Genomic DNA, 22024 nt, shown 5'->3' with positions numbered 1-22024 from the left:
GGCCTCTTGGGCCATTACATTAACATAAACCCAACAAAAACATATTTTCATGAAAATAAAAAGCTAATCATATAATATAACAATAAAGTGCACAAAACACATTCACATAGACACACACCCATCACTCCACTCCATATGAATTCCCTGTCAAATATGCTTTTTTTACTACTAGAATTGTGGTTGGGATTGCGAGCAAGCAAGACAGAAAAGAGAGAAATAGAAGGCAGTAATATTAACATGGTTTGGCCTGATAGTGCATGTTTGCAATGGAAAGCCCTTGAGCGGAAGTAAAATTTACGTTGCTATGGAGATGATGGTTGGGATCTCGGTGATCATAGTCATGGGCATTTATGTTGGAAATTTGCTACCTGAGTTGGGTTTCATCTCTGAAGGGTCTATTGCTACGGTCACATCAATAAATGCATCTTCATTAGCTGCAACTACAGCTGACACAATGTGGGGAAGGTTTAGCCTTGTGCGGCTATATCTTTACTATATAGAACAATATTTAACAACGAACCCAAAGTAGGGTATACATAGTAGTAGCTAACCTTAGGCTAACCCTAGACTATCCTAGGGTGGTAGTACTTACAATACAAGTAGAAGTAGGAATACTTTACTTAATCAACAAGTACATGTGTGTATGATAAGATTGGGCCTCTCTTGATTCATAATATCTCAAACAGTGACCAAAGATGGAGCAGACAATAGATACAAGGCCCAATCACGCTTGTTTATGGACATCAACCCAGTGACTTTGTGGATGGATAAAGCTGCTACTAGTTGGGTCTAATTGATATCTATTAGATCTTTATTTAATCACTTGAATGTAACTGGTTAGGAGTTATTTCTTTTCCTTTTTTTTTCTTTTTTTTTTTTTTTTTGATAAGTTATTTCCTTTCCTTACTTGGTTAGAAATTGTTTCTTTCCCTTTTTGATGTAACTTAGAAACCCTATTTAAAGGCCCCAAAGTTCAGAATTGTTCACTTGACTTGATTAATAAAATTAATATTGAAAATTTTTCCAGTGGCTTGGTGTTGGTTCTAGGCAACCCTATATGCTGATTCTTAGGTTTTATTTTCTTTCCCCTGCTTGGTGATGACTCCAAGCAACCATAGGCATTGATTCCTAGGCTTATCTTCTTTTTTGTTCTGTTTGTTTCACCTCAAATATCTTTCAGAATTCTGTAATGCTTCAAATGATATTAAGATACGAAAGATATAAAAGGTAGAATTTGCTTGAATCTGATAAATATCAAGTTTTAAAGTAGCACAACGGAAAACAATAAGACAGTAAAACAGGTCAAAATACACATAACACTTACATAAAAGCCATTGTCCGAAGGCATTACAGTTAAGAATTGGATTACCTGGACATGAGATACAAAGGACAAACCAGCAGCTTCAATGGTCAAAAGAAGTCCATGCAAAGACCAGATCTGCAAACCAGCTAAAGAACTTTTAGCCAGCAAAGAGATTGAGCTCACGGTTGCAGGCACCAAAGTTGACAAAGCCATTCCTCCTGCACTGCAGTCAAGATATATAAGATGGAAAAAAGGAGGGAAAAAATCTAAAAGACATTAATGATTAGAATATAGAATCTCCCATCAATAAGCATCATCACACAAATCACCAAAATAAATAAATAAACAAACAAACAAACAAACAAACAAAAAAAGAACAAAGAAGTGAATAAATATTTATAATAAAAATTTTAAAATTAAAAAAAAATAAAATAAAATATAAAAAAAAGCTCAAGTTGACATAGTATTTCATAAATTCTGGAGAACTAGCAAGATGCTTAACCAATTAAGGACTAGACTCACCCATTACTTCTGAATATGTATTGTTTTCAGTATATATGTCTTTAATTATTGTATCATGTGCCATAACATGAAACATCAATTATAACTAAGAATTATCCAACAGACATTCAAATACATAAAGACATGATACAATCCAAAATGGAAAATTAGAAATCCAATACTTAATCCTTCTACTAATAGAGTTTAGGGTTTAGATGACAGATATTCATATACATCATTACGAAGTCTTCAGATGTGTAAACAAGCATGCTTAATATCATGATTGTCACAAGTTCTAGTATTTCATTATTACTGATTATATTTATCTAAAATGAAAAGGTAAGTCTTTCATACTGCCAAGTTTTGACTAAATATTCCATGTCTGCAACATCTTGCCCAGGTTTACAAACTCTCCATTCACCTTTATATTTACAGGGATAAAGAATAACGTTTAAGTGATAATGCATTAGGACAAAATGATGATATTAGACTGTGTGCAACATAAGGAGAGAATGAAAGAAGGAAAAGAAAGCAAGCAAACAAACGTTGAACCTATTGTTACAGTACCTTCCATAGATTAGCTTTCCCCCAAACCACCCCCCCCCCCCAAATATTAATCGAATTAGGCTGATTTATCTTCAAAAAAAAAAAAAAAAAAAAAAAAAAAAAAAAAAAAAAACCATCTGAACCAGATCCATTTTGTGTATTGTACTGAAAGGCCATAACTTCCATAAAACCATTGCTGAGAAGTAGAAGGGTATTGCAGTATACAATAAGCCTTCAAGGTTGGCTGCTTGCCCTTCAATACCAACATTCAATTTAGTTTTTTTTTTTTTTTTTGAAAAATACTTAAGTCAATTCCCTCCAAATGACAAATTTCTGTACAGGCTACCTCTTGGATATGGTCAAGTAATCATAGAAAAAGAGTTGATCAACCCAAGAGTTATGCATTCCATCAAATACAACTTGTGCCAATTTTTTGTTGTTTTTTTGGCAGATTTCAACTTATTAATAATATCATTTGCAGATCCCATGTTGATATATTAACAGTCATAAGACATATTGTGGTACCTCATACCATTTGCCATAGAGGGAGGTGTGAAGTTTTTCATGTCTCAGAAATAAATGCACTAGTAAAATGCAAAGTAGGGCACATTTCAATTACATCAAAATCAACAAGAAGGCCAACAAGTGAATCTGGAAGTTATTTATATATATGAATCAAGTTATCATAGTCAATCCCTCTAAAACCAGGTTGATATTTTGCCAGGGCGTTTTGTTTTTATTCTTGCAAGCTCCTAGAGATTGAGGATGTCTAACTCCAGATCCCTTCCAAATCAATCATTGTTATAAGACATACCATAAAGATATACAGAGGTTTTAAGGGGCATTAAAAAATAAAAAAGAAGAAAAAGGTGAAAACATTATGAAACAAAAGCTAGATATTCACCTGCGATGGATGCAGCCAAGTGCCATAGCAATTGATCCCGAATAGTTTGGGTCTATTGCTCCACTTAGGTCACCAAGCAACAATCTAGTCTGTTCATTGCCATATAATGGAGAGAGAGAGAGAGAGATAAATATAAAATTTGAACACTTCAGGAAGAGGAGGGGGGGGGGGGGGGGGCACTGCATTTTAAAACAACTAACAAAATTTCAAAAGTAACAAAATGATATTGTTGCTTGGACATCAGACTCTGGAACTAACCATTCTTGCTGTAAAAATATCATTTCCAAGGCGAGCTAAAAGACCAAGACCTTCAGACGATGCTCTACGTTGTGACCCACAAATGTCTCCCTCTGCCAGAATACTCTGCCAAAATAATATGAAATTTATAAAATAAAAAAAGTATAACAACAATACAATGGTCTTAACAACGCCAAATACAACAATAACAATTATCACTAACATAGTTAATACCTGAAAAATAGACTGTGCTGAACTTAATATTTCTGGTCCTAGTGGTTGGGGACGTAATGAAAGCAAAGCCTGAGCAAGAGCAAGAGATCTTGATTATAAGATAAGGCCCCACAAAAGACTCTTTGAATAGATCAAAGTAGGATAAAGAGTACCTTGAATCCAGTTAGCAACCCCACACATATATTGGTGACACTGGCTGCATGCCATGATTGTTTCTTTCCAGCTTTCAAACACTGCTCTATTATTCCAAGAAGTGCGAGCATCCCACTACTATCCTGGGAAATGTAAATCCAGGTTACATCAACAACATTTTGATACAGAAGAAAACATGCAAAAACCAAACCATTACTACATCCACTACCTGAGCAGCAAATATTACTCCAAAACACAGAAGCATCTGGTTCACCAATGTCTTGCTTATTGTCTCCGGCTTCATGGTTAAAATAAATCCTCAGATTATGAAGTTAAGTGAGACAAGGAAAACATAGCAATGAAATTTAAGAACACACGTATCAACAACACTAGAAGAAAACTTTGACACCAAAGACATCTTGGCCTACTGGCGCTTCAGCTCCCTCCCAAAGGGGTGAGATTGGGTTCAGTACACTAAATCCCTTTTGGGGATGAATTTGGCTTTCTCTAGTAAAACAGAAGCTTTGACAAGTATGGAGGTGAATGACAGAAAATATAATTGGATAAAATTCATCAGAAAAGAACATTTAATTTTACATCAACACCTAGTTGGGAGACTAATTTTTTCTTTTTCTTTTTTGGATAAGTAATGAAAATATTATTAAACTATCAAAAAAAGTGTCACCCAAGTATACAAGAAGTATACACTAGGGACAAGAACAATCAAACACACAAATTACAAGCATCCATCCACCTTGTCCAGATATTGCCTATTCTGTAGTGTGGTTAGCCAATTCATGCATTCACCTTGAGTATCTCATATGGATGTTGTTTACTGTATTCTTCAATACTTGAAATAAACTCCTGGTCATACAAATGCAGATTTTTTTTTTGGGAAAGGGGGGGGGGGGGGGGAGGGTGTTGGGTTCTATTACTAATAGAGGATCTACTACAGTACTATACCTATGTTCGATGAAATTTGGTCACTTAGAGAATCAAGAAACAAGCAGTTGTAGTCAGGCCCATTGCAGATCCTGAATTCCATGCAAAATGACTCATTGTATTTGTAAACTTCTTTGGGTGAAGATAATGTTAAGAGAACTAGGGTTTAAAAGACGAGCCTATGCGATTAAATTGTGACAACAAGGCAGCTTCTAATATTGATCACGATTTTGAGATTGACAGACATTTCATCAAGAAGCCAGATCATGGCGTTATCTATACTCTATTTGTGAAGACAGGCGAGCAACTAGCAAATGTCTTAACAAAAGAAGTCTAAAGTAGAGCTTTTCATAATATGTGAAGCAAGAATTACAACACTTTTGAAGATGTGGAAGTCTAGGAAATGCAGGTGAATAATTATTTTCCTAGGTTACTTTGTGAATATTTGATTGTCTTGGGTCTCAGTTAAAATGGTACTATTAGAGTTTACTAAATCCCTTTTTTTCCTAGTAATTCTTTTGGCTATCTTGTGTTTTTTTTTTTTTTCATGAGGTAGTTATTTCATACTAAAATCCTTTACTTATACTTACAAAAAAACAAGCTAGGCTTGTGAAATATCTTCACCTTAGGTTGAGGGGGAGTGTTAGAATACATAGTTTATACACTAAGCGTCCGTGTGGCATGATTAATTTTGCCAACTTATTTTACTATTCAGTTTATTTTTACTACTATAAATGGGTCTTACTGCAATTTTTGGTACTATTCATGAGTCCCAGTATACTATTTCAACTAACTTTTACTTTCATCTACGATACTTTCAGCAAAAAGTTTTCAGTTTCAGCAAAATAAGCGAATCTTAAACAGACCCTAAGTATGAAATTTTTGCCCCTTGTGAGAGCATACTTATAATTTTCATATTAGCATATGATTGAGTAAGATAAAACCGATTAACCTAACCCAAAATTTTCTCCAAAATTCAACATTCACTTCATGGTTGGTTATGTTTGCTACTTAACCATGATATTTCTATAGCTTCGTCAAGATAGCAACCTGTAACTAGAAACACTTTAGCACTAGTGACTAACCACTCTTCTATTTCCAACCTTTATTTCCTTCTTTCTTTGATGTAGTACCCATACAACTAAACTATTGGTTTCTCATCTTTCCACTAGTGAATGTGGTGGACCTTACCATGATATTGAGGAGACTGATAATTACATCTTCCAATTCGTAAGAGTGCAGGCCTTAGCTAAGAGAAACAATTATTACCTGAGGAAAACTAGAAAGCTCGTTCTCCCATACACAAGGTATTAGGCCATCTTTTCCACCTTGAAAAGCCCGAAGTTCATCTTCAAACCAATCTCTAAGTAAATTAACAAGAAACAAATAGCTTGTGAAAGTGGGAAAGAATATAGAATCTGAGTTTGCCAAAAAAGGATTATAAAAAATTGATGCATTAAATCACAAGGTACAACAATGTTTATAGAAAACCAAAGGACCCATGAAATGAAAAGCTAAACACCTTCCAGGAATCCAGGGACCCAACCACGCATCTCGCTTGTCTAACAGCAACCGCAAGCATGAACTTTCCTCACATCCAGAAGCAACTCTTTCATTTTAAACCAACAAGAAGTTATGGAGAACCAAATCAGTCTCACAAAATGAGAAAAAAGAATTCCAAATTTGCAAGTCAAAGTCATTCAAGTTAAAGTCATATTAGTAGTCCAATTAAAAAAGGTAAATAAAAACTGTAACTAATCATTACCTGAAAGGAGTTGTGCACAACTGAATAATCCGGGGGTGGTCAGTCTTATATGTCAATGGATCAGGCAGCGACTGATAAGCAATTAAAGTCTTGATTATAAGTATGTCTACTGCAGGCTTCAAATTTGGCATCTCTTTAGCTGTTGCCACTGAAATGTAGGATAAAGCACTGGTTCCAAGATATGTTAGAACATTTTTATTACTGCATAAACAGTAGAACTTTTGGCCTAACACATTTGAGACTATTGATAATCATACCTACTGAGGTATACAAGCACTGGTTGAAGTAAAATTCTACTGTTCGCAGCATTAGGAGAAATAAAGCACCTTACAAATGCCGTGAGTGCATCAACTGCAGCAGACCATACACTACAAAAAGACAAAAGGGGAACTTAAGATTTACAAACAATTATAGATCAAGTGTCCATTTGGGAACAGCTTATTTAGCTGAAACTGAAAACTTTTTATTGAAACTACTGTAGATAAAGGTAAAAGTTAACTGAATAATACAGTAAAACCCATGAATAATACCAAAAAATGCAGTGAGACCCATGAGTAGCAAAAATAAGCTGAAATTATCAGCTTGTCCCAAACGCATACCAAATTTAACACTATTCAAGAAATCACTTTTGGCAATATTATTTTGTTGTTATTGATATCAGTTGGTAATTGAATGTGTTAATTGGATGATGATAATTGACATCCAATAAAAGAGAAAAAAAATGACAATGAGCTTAAATTTTCAGCTTATCCCAAATGCACACCAAATTTAACACTATTCAAGAAATCACTTTTGGCAATATTATTATGTTGCTATTGATATCAGTTGGTAATTGAATGTGGTAATTGGATGATGATCATTGACATCCAATAAAAGAGAAAAAAAAAAATGACAATGACATCAATTACAAAATAATTAGGGGAATTTTACAAAATAAAGATATTTTAATAATATTTTTTGGCAAAATACAATGTGTCAAAACTATTTGGGAGAATAGCCTTTTCTGCAAATTGTGTTTTCAAAATAAAATCATTGAAATCATTAATCATGTCTTCAAGCCAAAATTTCAAACCTTGAGATTGTGTTTTGAACACTAAATTTTTGAAAAAGTCTATTTTTCAAAATGATTTATAAAAACAGAGCTATTTTGCCAAACTATTATTAAAATCATTATTTTGCAAAACACATTCAAATATGAAAACAAGAATAAATAAATAAATAAAATTTGCCATGAGTATACAGAATAAACTAAACTTCTGTAATATCCTCTTTTTTCATTTCCAGCTACTAAAAGCAGTTTCCCAGTTTTGCTACCAACTCTGTGCATCATCTCCAAAGCTCTATAAAAAGTTCCCAAAGAACCAAGCAGCTTTTATTAGTAGCTCTATTGACCAAATCTCTCTAAAAAAAACCTCTATTACACACTAAATTCCAATCACAGAAAGCTCTAATACATTTAAGATTCCAAAAAACAATAACTACCATCCTCCCAAGCCCAAACAAGAAAACACATTTTTGCACACCACATATCATGCCAATACCAAATTCTTCGTCCATATATAACAACAACCAAGCCTTAGTCCCAAAATTTTGGGTTCGGCTAGGTAACCTCAACAAACTAATCAAGGTCGGCAACACATATACTTTTTTGCCATTCTATCCAATCCAAAGTCATACTCTCATTTACCTCTTAAATTGACATGCCATTTTTTACTACTTCTACTATTTTATTTTAAGTCTTCCTCTATCTTTTTTTATTCCTTGGACTTGAATCAACTCACTCTTTCTCACTAATGCATTAATTGATCTCCAGCTACTTGCATCTTTAGTGGTCCGTTTGGATTTAGGGAGAGGGAGAAATAGTAGAGTAGAGTAGAGTAGATTTAGCATAAAATTAGCTTATTTTTAGCCAACTCTACTCTACTCTCCTCCACTCCCCCTCCATCCAAACAGGCCATAAGTAACTTTTCTCATTTCAAATCCTATCTTTCCTTTTATTTCCACTTATCCATCTTAACATTTTCATTTCATATACAATCATTTTATGAACCTATGGCTTCTCAACAGCCAACATTCAATACCATAGAGCATAGTTTCTTATTGAGAAATCTTTTGAAATTTTTCCTTTAACTTAATAAGTATTCGACAATCACACGATACTACTTATGCACTTCTCCACTTCATCCACTATGCTTTTATCCTATGATTTACATCCTCTTCAATCTCTACATCCTTATGAATAATTGACACAAGATATCGAAAGCTCACTCTCTAGTATCTCTTGACCATAAGTCTTACAGTCCATCTCATGAATTCTTCTTCCATCCACAGCATTGAAAATAACAAAAGCTGAAAATACATCCCATCCTACTCTAATACCTCTCCAAAACTCTAGTACTTCTCCAAAGATAATAGCTACTAGTCTTCATACTGCAGACTGCCTTTAACATCAATCTACCCCAAACTTCTCCAAACAATCTGCCCGTCCCCATAACACCAAAGCCATTTAAACAATAGTGCTTAATTCTCTCAAACACAAGCCCCCAAGAAAAATAGGAGAACACGTCTTTATATAGTAAAGTTTATTTGAAAAAATAAAAGAAGAGAAAGGGTTCTACCCAAGTACAGGAGAAGTATACTAAGAGTATAACACGAAAGCAAAAGAAAATGGCATGCAAAGAGTTAAGATACATAGCTACTGAAAACTTCATGAATCCAAGTATCCCACAACAGATAATTCCATAGACTTCGAAGTCCAATCAAGTAAATATTTTGGCAATATATACTTCAATTTCACTGCACTCAATTCTTGCCCCACAAAGCACCTAGCATTCTGCTCTCTCAAATGACACCATATGAGACACATCGGAACTGTCTGCCATATACCCCCATTGAATCTTCATCCGAGCCAACCCTTCCAACACACAAATATCTCTTGCAGTGACAATGGCATTACCCAAGAAACACCAGATAAACATCATAGACTGCTTCTCCCAAGTCACATCACATTGCAAGAATAGATGGTTCACATACTCACCAAGTTTCTAGCATAATAAGCATCACTCCATAGTAATTAAACCCATCTTCCTTAAATTATCAATTGTCAAAATCCTCCCCCATGCCACACCCCATGAAAAAAATGCCACCCTTGGTGGAACACTAACTTTCCAAATACTTTTCCATGGAAAGCCTGCACTTCCCCTCCCCTTCTCAAAACGCTGTAGTAGGTCTTCACTTCAAAACCTTGCATGGCAAAGGAAGCTACAACAACTTGTTGGCATTCCTAGACCGAATCTTTGTTGCATACAGGTCCTCCAACAGCTGGGCCACAACATTGACTTCCCAATCTTGCACCGCACAGCTGAAAATTGGATTTGAATGCCGCTAATCATGACGAAATTCCACATAATCTTCCTTTGTGGCTTCACTATCTCATGCAATGAGAAATAAATTGGGATATTTTTCTCCTTAAGAGAAGCGCCCCTCAGCCAGACATCAAACCAAAACCTAACTTTGGTGCCATCTCTTACATGGCATTTCATGAACCACGCAAAAATCTTCCAACCCCTTAAATCCCACCCCATATGGTATCCTCAACTCATGCAACCACCAAAACTTGATATTTAATCCATACTTTATGTTTGTTACTCATCTTCATAAAGTTGTATCTTCTAAAGTATAACACTGCAACCACTTACCCAACAAGGCAAGATTATGTGGCAATAGCTTCTTTATCCCTAAGCCTCCATAGCACACGAGTGCAACAAGTATTCCAATTAACCAAGTGAAATTTAAATTCGTCTCCAAACCCGCCCCAAAGAAAACCCCATTGGAGCTTTCCATTCTATTGGCCCCACCAGCTTCCAATGGGAAGAAAGATAGGAAATAAGCAGGAAAACTAGATAACATATTCTTGATGAGTGTAAGCTTAACCCTTTCGATAAGTACAATTTTTCCATCTAACCAATCTCCTTTGCAAGCGTTCTATGATGGGATCCCCAAATGGATTGTAGTTTGAATGGGGCTTCAAGAGGTAACCCCCAAATACTTCATCAAGACAGAAGAAACACTACATCAAAGAATTCCTGCCAATTCCTGAATATCTTGTACCTCCCCAACAAGTACTATTTCTAATTTTCTTAAATTTGTTCCGACCCCAAACATATGAGAATACACCATAGATACTGGAGATTCACGGAATTGGCCTCACAAAAAATTAGAGTCATTTGCAAAGAAAATGTGAGATATTACCATTCTTTCCCATCAAACATTCAATAGAAAAACCACTAAAATATCCTCATGATACTGTTCGGGCTCAAAACTTCCATAATAACCACAAATAACAGATCCCCCTAACATATGCTGCTAGCAAAAAAACCAGTGGGAATGCCATTCACCAGAACCGAAAATTTAACTGTGGAAAAACAAAATGCTATCCACTTTCTCCACCTTTCCCCAACCAATTCCACGCCATTTAAGCAAATACAATAAGAAAAACCCAGTTAAATGGGCCTCCTCCACATCATGTTTACATAAAATCCCAGCTCAAACAAACTTCAGGCGACTACCCAGACACTCATTAGCGATGAGAACTGACTCAAGTAGTTGTCACCCTTGAATGAAAGCATTTTGCATATCTAACACTATCTCTCCCAGTACTCCTTTCAATCTATTAGAACACCTTTGCTAGGACTTGTACACACACACACACACACACTATATATATATATATATATATATATAAAGTAGGAAAGCTTTCTAAGGAAGAGCCCATTGGACTCGCCTTTAGCGAATAAAACCTACGAGCAACTGACCCTACACATCGTAATCCAGGGGCGTCCATTCCTGACGAGCTAAGCAGTTTATGCTTATGCCCAAGAGCAAGCATTAAATAATTTATTACCACATTCCAATGGGATTGTCTCTGCAATGGGATGTCCACAACCTCCAAAATTCTCATATTTCTTTTACTGTAAATAAATCACATCAAACGAAAAAGGAATTGCCCTCAAAGTTACATGTCCTCTGCTATTACCAGCCACCTCTCTCTTGCACTTATAACATTTCAAACACAGGCTCAAGGATTTAGCAACATCAAAAAGCAAACAGCAGGAATAAAACTCACAACAAAGACACTTCAGTTTTCTCCTCTCCAAATATATCACAACTACATTGCCTTGTATTATTTTCTTAAATTATAAAGTAGTTCAAAACAACACCACCTCATTTTCTCTTAGATAAAACTTGTCCCAAGATAGTTCAAGATTGTAATGCACATAAACACATATATTGTCACAAGCTCACTACAGATCCTACAAGCTAGTAAGCAGAATGCTTCTGTGCAGGACTACACCATACTCAATATATTGACTTACCGTATCCTAAATGTTAAATCTCCAGTTTGCACGATTTCATGTGCAGGATTTCCACTGAACACAGTAACCCATAAGGAAAGAATATCAAAAACCTGGTCTTCAAGCTCCTGCTGGGATAAAATAGCACATTTAGTTCTTACACCAAACAAAAGAACAGAGAGATGACTAAGTACCTCCTTTGGCATGGAAGCTAACAGTGATGACAAAAGTAACCATCCAGCTTCTTTTTCAACTGTGGAGGCCACAGGGTTTCGACTAGATTCCGTCAGCATCTTTTTTGAAACTTCGAGCACTGATCTGGGCAATCTGTGCAAAACAACAAGATACTACTGCTTATACTGCTATATTCTAAAAAGAACAATGATCTTCATGTGACAATAAACATTTCAATCATTTGTTATCTAACATGGTGACTGCAAGAAAAATGGCATGCCTACAACATGCAAATTCAGGGCACTAGCGCAACAAAGTTGTAACAAATATATATATATATATATATTTGATAGGTAAGAATAATTTTATTGAAAAGAGACTACTTCATTAAAAAAGACACAAAGTAGCCTTAAGAATTACGTCATGAAAAAATATCTACAAATAAATGGACTATATGAAAGATCAAAAGCCACACTACAATGTATCAAAAGGTGGTCCAATCTCCCTATGACAACAGCACAGACAACACCAACTCACCATTAAATAACCCTTCTTGATAAAGTTATCACGAGTAAGAATTTCCCCCCATGCCACTATCCACACAAAAAAGACACTCTTCGAGAGGCCTCAACCCTCCATATGGCTTTCCAAGGGAAGGACATAGGGGTTGAACCATACTCATAAAAAGAACGTACAATGAATTCCCCACTACCTCGTAACTTCCATCTCATCTTGTCTTCCCCCTCCCTAATGGGAAAATGAGATTCTAACAAATGGAGGAATGAAGCTACCCCATCAATCTCCCAATCATTAAAATTTCTTAGGAATCACAAGCCCCAACACCTCTGATCTCTCCAATAAAAATTCCACATAAGCATCATTATCCACAACTGTTTCAAATAGTAGTGGAAATGTCATCTTCCAAGGTTGATCTCCACACCAACAATCATGCCAAAAACAGATACGATTACCACAGCCCACGTCAAATTGAATGCACTGCATAAAACAATCTCCAAGCATTCTAATACTTTTCCACAACCCATAACCATGAGCACCTTGGACAGGTTTCAAATACCACCCACCCCACTCCCCCCCCCCCCCCCCCCCCCCAATATTTTACAGTGACTACCCATCTCCACAATCAGTCTCTCTCCAACTGAAACCACCATAACCTCTTACCCAACAAGGATTGATTCAACATGGTAAGTTTCTGAATACCTGACCCTCCACTAGCCATGGGAGAACACAAGTTATCCCATCCAACCAAATGATGTTTGAACTCCTCTCCTAAATGACCCACAAAAAATTCCTTTGTAACCTCTCTATTCTATTCACCACACTAGTGGGAATGGGGAAAAAAGATTAAAAAAAAAATATGTAGGCATGCTAGAAAGTATGCTCTTCAGACATGTCATCTAACCCCTTTCGATAAGTACAACCTCTTCATTTTTTACCAAATCCCATCCTCTCCAATAAATAGACAAGAAACTCAATTAACATGATCATATAAGCTTTTTCTATATCCAGCTTGCAAATAATGGCAAGAATGTGGCCTTCTATCTAGCTATCCACACGCTCCTTAGCAATAAGCACCAAATCAAAATCTACCTCACCTACAAATGCATTTTGTGGTGCAAATATAACTGTCCAAAACCCCTTTCAATCTATTAGCCAACACTTGTGACACAATTTTATATGCACTTCCAATTAAACTGATGGGTCTAAAATCCCTTATATTAATAGCATTTATCTTCTAAGGGATTAACGATATAAATAAAGCATTAAGGTATTTTTCGAACTTAAAGATTTATGGAATTCCTCAATAACAGCAAACACATCAGCTTCAACCATCCTCCAATAATGCTGGATGAAAGCAATGTTGAACCCATCTGGGCCTGGAGATTTGTCCCCCTCAAAATACTACACTACCTATGTTATTTCTTCCTTCTCAAGCAGCCTCTCAAGTAAGCACACTGCACTCATCTTTCCCAATACTAGCCAAATTAGGCCCATTCAACCGTTGGTCTCCATCCTTATGTTTCTTGATACAAGAATTCATAAAATTGAACCACCTGACCCTTCACCTCCTCATAAACTATTCCCTCTACCAACACCCCAAATGATTATATCTTCAGTGAGAATTAGCCATTTTGTGAAAATATTTAGTGTTATTATCTCTTTTTTTTCAGCCAAATAGCTCTTGATTTTTTTCTCCAAGCTATCTCTTCCAAGGAAATAAGATGATCAATCTCATCTTTTACCTCCTCTCTTTTATGCTTCTCCTCCAGGGTAAGTCCATGCAAGCCTTCATTCTCATCTAACCTCGACACTTCACCCAACAACCTCTTTTTATTAACCCCTACATTCCCAAATTCCATTTTGTTTAATCTTTTTAGATCCTCCTTTAGAGCTTTTAGCTTCTAGGCAAGAACAAAACTAGGGGGACCTCAAAAAGAATACCGACTACACCAAGCCCCTACTTTCTCTTCAAATCCTTTTGTTTTCAGCCACATGTTCTCAAATCGGAAAGGACTCTTTCCATGCACCATGCCCCCGCCTCAACCAAATCAGACTATAATCAGAAAGGAGGCGTGGTAGAAGCCATTGAGAAACATCTGAAAATTTATCCTTCCAATCTCCCAAAACTAAGATCTTATCAAATATGAGACATAGAGGGTGGTTCTATACCACTAAACCATGTAAACAATCCCCTTTCCAATGGTAAGTATAACAAGTTTATTTTTTAATCGTTAAATAAAAACTTTATTGAAAAAAAATATATACAAGAAGCAGAAAAACAAATTCCTTGGTACCCAGGGAGTGTACAAGGAAAGCAAAAGCCTACCCAAAATTACATAAATCTACAAAATCTAAAACAGAGGATATGGCAAGACCACTCCACGCAGTCCTCCATTCAAATAAAGACAGAAGAAAAGAGTGCTTCAACCCAATAACAGAATGCTCCTCCCCTTCAAAGATTCTAATATTCCGTTCCCACCATATTTTCCACATAATATACTTGAACTACACCCCAAACAGATGCCGGCCTATGTTGCCCAACACCTCTATGCCAACAAGCAAGCAACTCAACCACTTGTTTAGGCATAACCCAGGAGATACCAAATAAACTAAATACAATGGACCATAAATCAGAGGCATAAGTATAACAAGTTAAGCTCTTCAATAAATTCAAAGAACTCAAACATGGCAGAGCTAAATCTACTACGTTCCAATTGTTCAAAAGGGAATCTAACCACATTAAAATCCCTTAATAGACACCATGGTATACTCCACCTTTGCTGCACCTCCTTTAATTCATCCCACAAATTTTTTTTTTTTTGATAAGTAAATTCATCCCAAAAGTTATATCTGATACTATCATCATTGGGTCCATAGACTCTAGTGCATATCCACTCAAACCCATCTTCCACCCTATTCCACCTAGCTAACATTGAAAAATTCAACCCCCGAAAGAATCAATCCTTTCCAATACCCTTGTTTCCCATAACAAAAGCACCCCTCAGGCTGTGCCATTTGCATTGAGTACTACCCAATCCATAAACAGATATTTATTGAAAAGGGCTAGGGGATCTTTGGTAGGGGGGAACCAAAAACAAAAGTGATAATATAGCGTCATCAAAGAAAGGTTTCGCTGCTGCTAGCTACACAACCGAGTCGACTTAAACTACAACCATAGGCCCCTCTCTTCTTTTTTTTTGATAGGTAACAGCCATAGGCCCCTCTTTATCATGAACCTCCATTGGAACAGCACTGATGGATTTTTAGTATTATAAGACTACCACTGTCTTGCATTTCTTAGATCTACAAGACAGAGCCCCTGCATGTCTTAATGTTAACTAAGACAGCCAATCATTGAAAAAAAAAAAAAAAAAAAAAGACACAAAGCAAGCAGAACGTCTTACTACCCATAAAAGACATGATATCCACTTATTACCCGTTAAGTTGAAGTATAAGGTATTAGGTTTGAAGGAGAAACAAGAAGAGTGGAGAGAGAGAGAGAGAGAGATGCTGCGTTAATCAGTCCCTCAACTAAGCACATTCATATTGGATTGATATGGCAAGATTTCAAGAATAACCGTACACTAATATAAAATAGGACAAAGTTTAGCTACAAAATTAATTGCAGCCTACGACTACAACCTTAATAAAATAAACAATACTACATATTTTGAAAATCTAACCATTGAATTACATGTTTTTTACACTCTTAATACATATGTCAAATTTTATGTCAATCAGATATTATTTACTATATGATCTATAAGCTTATATTTTATTCATAATTTTAAACTACAAAAGCTTGCAATTTAAATAATTTATTGATGACATAGTTATTAATCTTTAATTTTCTAAAAATTTTGCAAGCATGGAAGATATAAGAAGAACATGTAATCTAATGGTGAATTTGTCCAAATTCATCACCAATAAAAAGATATTGAGTAAGGTTGTAGCCTTTAACTGAACTATGTCCTATAAAATAACATGTGAATATAAAATAACATGGGTAACTCTAACATATTGATGCAAGACAACCAGAACAAAACTAAACAACGGAAAAATAAATGGAAATGACCTAGAAGTCAGCACCTAAGCCTGGCTTGGAGTCAACACCAAGCGAGGAAACCACTAGGAGTTAGCACGACCAAAGAGAGACCAAACGGCCATATTTTCATTCATCGAAATATCAACTACCTCCTCAAGGAGTACAATAGGTTGCTTATAAAAGATTGCTAAACCCTAGTTCTAATTGACTAGGACACTCTAATTGTCTTATTACAAAAATAACCTTACTTCCAAATTAAAATACTAATATCTCAATAAACTACTAGGACCTAAAACATAAAAATATAATTGACTTGCAAACATAAAAAATACTAAATAAAAAACTTTTTGCATCTCCCGCATTATTCTCCTCTAGTTGGAGAAAACTCGACCTCGAGTTTTAAAGCATTGAGGGATTAGGATGCTGACAAGTAACACTTCCTTCAATTCTGGAATCACCTTAGGGAGAACAAGGAAAAGAAAAACCTTGAATTCCACCACATCAAACTCATTTGGAATAACCAAATCAATGCGTGGAATCAATATAATCTCATCTTGGACCTTATGAACTATAGGAAACAGTGGTTTTAACCTCTTCGACTTCACCAAGATGTAGATCCTCTAGCACCATGGAGGGTTGATCAGAAGCACATTCAACAACTTCAACTTTCACATCATGCGCACCCTCAAGCTTACTGCGTTTTTTTTTTTAGTGGGTGCCATTATCTTTTGCTAGCTGGGCGTTATTCCTAGTGATTATTTGCTCCCCCAATTTCCACAACATAGGTGAAACATTTTGATTTTTCTTTCTTACACTAGCAAAAACTGAACTAAGAAGATCCAAGGAAATGTCTTCACTTTCATCTATGACCAGATTCATAATTGTTGCCATGACTGAAAGTACAGCAAGTGGATAGTTGGACGTAATTATCTTCAAGAAACTTTGAAACATCTCAACAACCAATGCATCACACTCAAGATCCAGCATCACCAAGCATAAGTTGACCCTTGCAATGGTATCAAGAATTGATACCACCTTCTTATAAGAGCAAGTAGACACATGAGACATTTTCAAATGCTACCACAATCAACTGAAATATTTCTTTCATTTGCTCATCCTTATATGGGGCATCTGGTACTGTTATCCTTGTGATCTCAATAAAGCAAGATACAACTGAAACCTTCACATCCATTTCAGCATGTCTCAAAAGTTTATTAGTGATCAATGCCTTCACTGAGGGAAAAAGTGCATCTCGCATTGCTCCACATATGCTAACAAATTTTCAACTTTATCAAGAAGAGTGAGAAGATCATCAATGGAGGAAGGAGTGTTAAGGAGTCTATTCCCAGCCTCCTTAATCTGCTTCTCAAATTCTCTATCCTTAAGCTGGTTCTCAAGTTCTCTATCAAAGGAAGTCATTTTGCAGCTCCAACTTAGAGGCACAGTACACAAAGACTAAAACTTAATTTTCTACCTTTTTATTTTTGGTCAGGCAAGGTTTTATGTTTCGGTATAGTACTGGGTTGTCAAACAATAGGCTTAGGCTTGCGTTTGTTAGGAAATGGGGCCGATGGGTGGACTTTTAAAGGGAAAAATGGGCCAAGTAAAGAATTTTTTTTTTTTAACGGGTTTGTGCTAGGTTTAATGGGTCGGTCACAAGTTATGTATCACGTGAGGTCATATGGATTGGGTATTGCAAAGAGAAGTGTGCTGGGATTTTAGGATTTTAACACAGGCTATTTACAAGTTACCTTACAGGCTATTTACAAGTTACCTTACATGATCGGATTGAGCTTGGTGTCGCAGTTGGGTTCGGCGAAGTCTCGACCACGGCTCTCATGAGTTTGGTGGGCTTGTGGCAGCGCGGAACAGAGGTGATGGTGGTGGTGTGCTAAGCAAACTTCATGAAAGAATTTGACCAGATCTGACGGGGCATTTGTTGGTGGTGGTGGTGTGGTGCGACGGCAGCGATGGGCTCTTATCTCTCTACTCTCTTAGTGGTTGCAAGGGATTTGGAGACTTGAATGTGGGTTCTAGACTAGAGGTTTTTGGTTGGCTTCAAAGTCTAGGTTTTTTAATGGGAAACATAACTGTATGACAACATTCTTGTACCAAGTAGAAAAATGACAGAGACAACCAAAACAAAACTAAACAACAGAAAAATGACACAGGACAACCACCAGATCGATGTCCTATGTCATTTTTCACTACAGTGATGCTTCAAACAGATCGGTGTTTGCTCTGATACCAAAACTGACGCAAGACAACCAGAACAAAACTAAATAACGTAAAAATGAATGGATATGACCTAGAAATCAGCACCTAAACCTGGTTTGGAGTTAACACCAAGCGGGGAAACCACCAGGAATCAGCACCTAGGGTGGACTCGAGTCAACACCAGACCAAAGAGAGACCAAACGGCCATTTTTTATTCATCAAAATATCAACTCTCTCCAAAAGGAGTATAATAGGAGGAAACCCTAATTGCCTTATTACAAGAATAACCTTGCTTCCAAATTAAAATACTAATAGCCTAATAAACTACTAGGACCTAAAACATAAAAATACAATTGACTTGCAAACATAAATAATACTAAATAAAAATATTCTTGCGTCTCCCACATCACATATCCTTCATGTACCAGTACACATCTATCATATAGACTACTTAATCAATTATTCTCTAGCACCTACAGCTTTTGATATTGGAAAACATGAAATTGACCTTTCCCAACATGGCATGTATACAAAACCATCTCTAGGAGCTCATGCATGTCAATTTAGAGAGCTATACTACAATTAACTTTGTTGTACTTTGGTGAGAACATTGAACTTTAGTAAGAAATCCTTCAAGAAGGGAGAAATAGAAATTACAAGAATAGGGAAAACCAAGCTAAGGCATTAGGGATATATAAATGAAACAATATTATCCGAAACAAAACATTGTACAAGTAAAAAAATACATGGTTTTCAGAAATTTAAACACAATTTAGCAGCTTCCTTACCACTCTTCATCCGCCTAAAATTCAAAAATATCGTCATTAAATTTTATAATTAATAAGTCTCGTACATATATCACTTCACTCTTCTTTGTCTCATGTTTCAAAATCAACTGATCATAGTAGATTTGAATATATATATATATATATATATATATAAAATAAAATAACAAGAAGGGATGATATATATGAATCAAAACTGTAATTCCTAGAATTTTCTTGCACAGCATTTTTCCAACAATACCCCTTATATCAAGATCATGTACAATTTCGAAAATTTAAGGGTCTAATAAAACTATAGATACATGACATCATTTAGGGAGGCTCTTTGGAGAGAGTTACTGGAGAAAAAATATGGCAGTTGGGTGAAGGTTGGCTTCCTGTACGATCAGTGGTCCTCATAGGATAAGTTTATGGAAATTTATCAGTCAGGAGGGGTTGGGGAATGTTTTCTCGTTTTACTAAATTTGAAGTGGGTGACAGCACATAAATTCATTTCTGGCATGATATATGGTGCGGTGAGCAACCTTTGAAGGTGACTTTCACAATTGATTCGCATGGCTTGTAATAAGGAGGCTTTGGTGACTGATCATAAGTACTAGTTCAATGATCAATTGCAGTGGCAAATTAATTCCATAAGAACTCAGCAGGGTTAGGACTTTGGGAGTTGGAAGCTGTATTATCTTTTACTAACCTTCTCTATTCCACTAAACGTAGGAGGGATTGAGATGATAAGGACAGTACCCCTTTTCCTTGGAAAGTATATGGAAGATTAAGGTAGAGGTGACAAAATTGCACACAACCCATGAACCCGACACGAAACTAGCAGGTTATGGGTTGAGACTTAATGGGTTCATGTCATATTCGGGTCGTGTCACGACTGACCCATTTAATAAACGAGTTGGGTTAGCGTTCAACACATAAAACCCATTTGACCCGTTTAATTAAATGACATTTTACCAATATACCCTTCAAACTCTAGGTATATAAACTTATTAGTTGTTGTGGTTTTTTTTTTTTTTTGACATATTGTGATTGATTATTTGTGATATTGGGATATGCTTTAGTTTTAAATGATTATTTGTGATGCAGTTACTCGTTAGTTTTGATTTTATATTTTTTTTTTTTTTTTTTTTGATAAGTAAGAAGAGAATATTATTGATAAAAGAAAAGCAAGAGAAACTCAGAGAGTTCACGGTAGTGAACAAGGAAAAGAAGAAACAAAAAAGACAAAAGCAGCCCCTAATCTATTCTAATAAATATTCTTATTATGGATTTTAACCTATCAAAAAAAAATTCTTCTTATGGACATCAGCCTGGAATTCCATACTAACCACGGATAAACTTATCAAAAGGAAGCTGGTGGTCATTAATAGATGTATAATGTGCAAGTGTAGCTGTGAAATAGTAAAACACCTGTTAGCATTGTCATATAGCTCGAGCGTTAAGATATTTTGAACACACAGCTTTGGAACTAATTTGAGAGATTCAAAGGCAAGTGATAGATTTGTTGATCATTTGGAGAGGAGCATGTGGTAGGCCTCAAAACCAGGATGTTTGGCAAGCTACTCCTCACTGCATCTTGTGGATTATATGGAGACATAGAAATTACCAGACTTTTCAGAATGAAAAGAAATCTATGCAGGAATTTAAGAATAGTTTTTTGAGATCTAGTTTGAATATTGTACTATAATTTTTTTTTTTTTGGGGGTGGGGGGTGTATCATGCAATTCCAATGTTGATTTTTTGGATCATCTTTTCTAATAGATTATTTTACTTTTCAAATAAATAATAGTTTATGCACATTCAATAGCTGGGAGAGCATCAGTTTGGATCCTAGAATTCAAAGAATTATAGTTATGCCAAAACAAGAAGTACAAAGGATTCCAATTGGTTTTAAAACCTCGTAAGACGACTAACACCATGCCATTAGTCCAAGCATAACCCAAAAATATGTTACGATATAACTAATATAAATTTTGTATAAGTATATATTCATGTGTCTTGAAAGTACATAACAAAACAAAGACCAGTACCTAGCTGGATAACCATGAGGTAACTTTGGTGAAATAGAAACCAAGGCTGCCAACACAGTAGCTTGCCCATGCAAAGAATCAAGGTCAAATTGCAAATTGCTTCCCTACAAAAACATAACAAGCCAATTAATCAAACATATTTTGCTTGCAAAGGCAGAAATCAATCAAAAGCTTTTGATATATCAAACACACTACAATTCAAAGCTAGGTGTAGTAGTGCTTATGTTGTATGATAGTAGTTCATTTTACTTGTAACAACCATTATCACTTGTAACAAAGTTAATTAACTAATAGATTGTTAGTGATAAGTACAATAGCCTATCAGTTAGATGA

The 22024-nt window shown here is 35.7% G+C and overlaps 1 protein-coding gene across 7 annotated transcripts in view; it reads right to left on the bottom strand.

The window, feature by feature from the left end:
- The window catches only part of LOC126713904 (protein SWEETIE), a 65002-nt gene that overhangs the window by 22824 nt on the left and 20154 nt on the right, over window positions 1-22024 (bottom strand). For 5 of the 7 annotated variants that reach the window (XM_050413850.1, XM_050413852.1, XM_050413854.1 and 2 more), the window contains 13 exons: window positions 21692-21795; window positions 12113-12245; window positions 11940-12049; window positions 6822-6932; window positions 6565-6732; window positions 6322-6408; window positions 6069-6162; window positions 4087-4155; window positions 3878-4000; window positions 3726-3794; window positions 3513-3617; window positions 3255-3343; window positions 1370-1526 (listed from right to left, as the gene is read on the bottom strand). In XM_050413850.1, the coding sequence (XP_050269807.1) occupies window positions 1370-1526; window positions 3255-3343; window positions 3513-3617; window positions 3726-3794; window positions 3878-4000; window positions 4087-4155; window positions 6069-6162; window positions 6322-6408; window positions 6565-6732; window positions 6822-6932; window positions 11940-12049; window positions 12113-12245; window positions 21692-21795 (1419 nt within the window). The remainder of the gene's footprint in view (window positions 1-1369; window positions 1527-3254; window positions 3344-3512; window positions 3618-3725; window positions 3795-3877; window positions 4001-4086; window positions 4156-6068; window positions 6163-6321; window positions 6409-6564; window positions 6733-6821; window positions 6933-11939; window positions 12050-12112; window positions 12246-21691; window positions 21796-22024) is intronic. The other 2 variants (XM_050413851.1, XM_050413853.1) reach the window with 1 other exon arrangement.

The sequence above is a fragment of the Quercus robur genome, chromosome 2 (genome assembly GCF_932294415.1).
Source record: "Quercus robur chromosome 2, dhQueRobu3.1, whole genome shotgun sequence".
In the NCBI taxonomy this organism is placed as follows: domain Eukaryota; kingdom Viridiplantae; phylum Streptophyta; class Magnoliopsida; order Fagales; family Fagaceae; genus Quercus; species Quercus robur.
The sequence above is the reverse complement of the archived record's forward strand: the minus strand, read 5'-3'. Positions and strand labels throughout refer to the sequence as shown.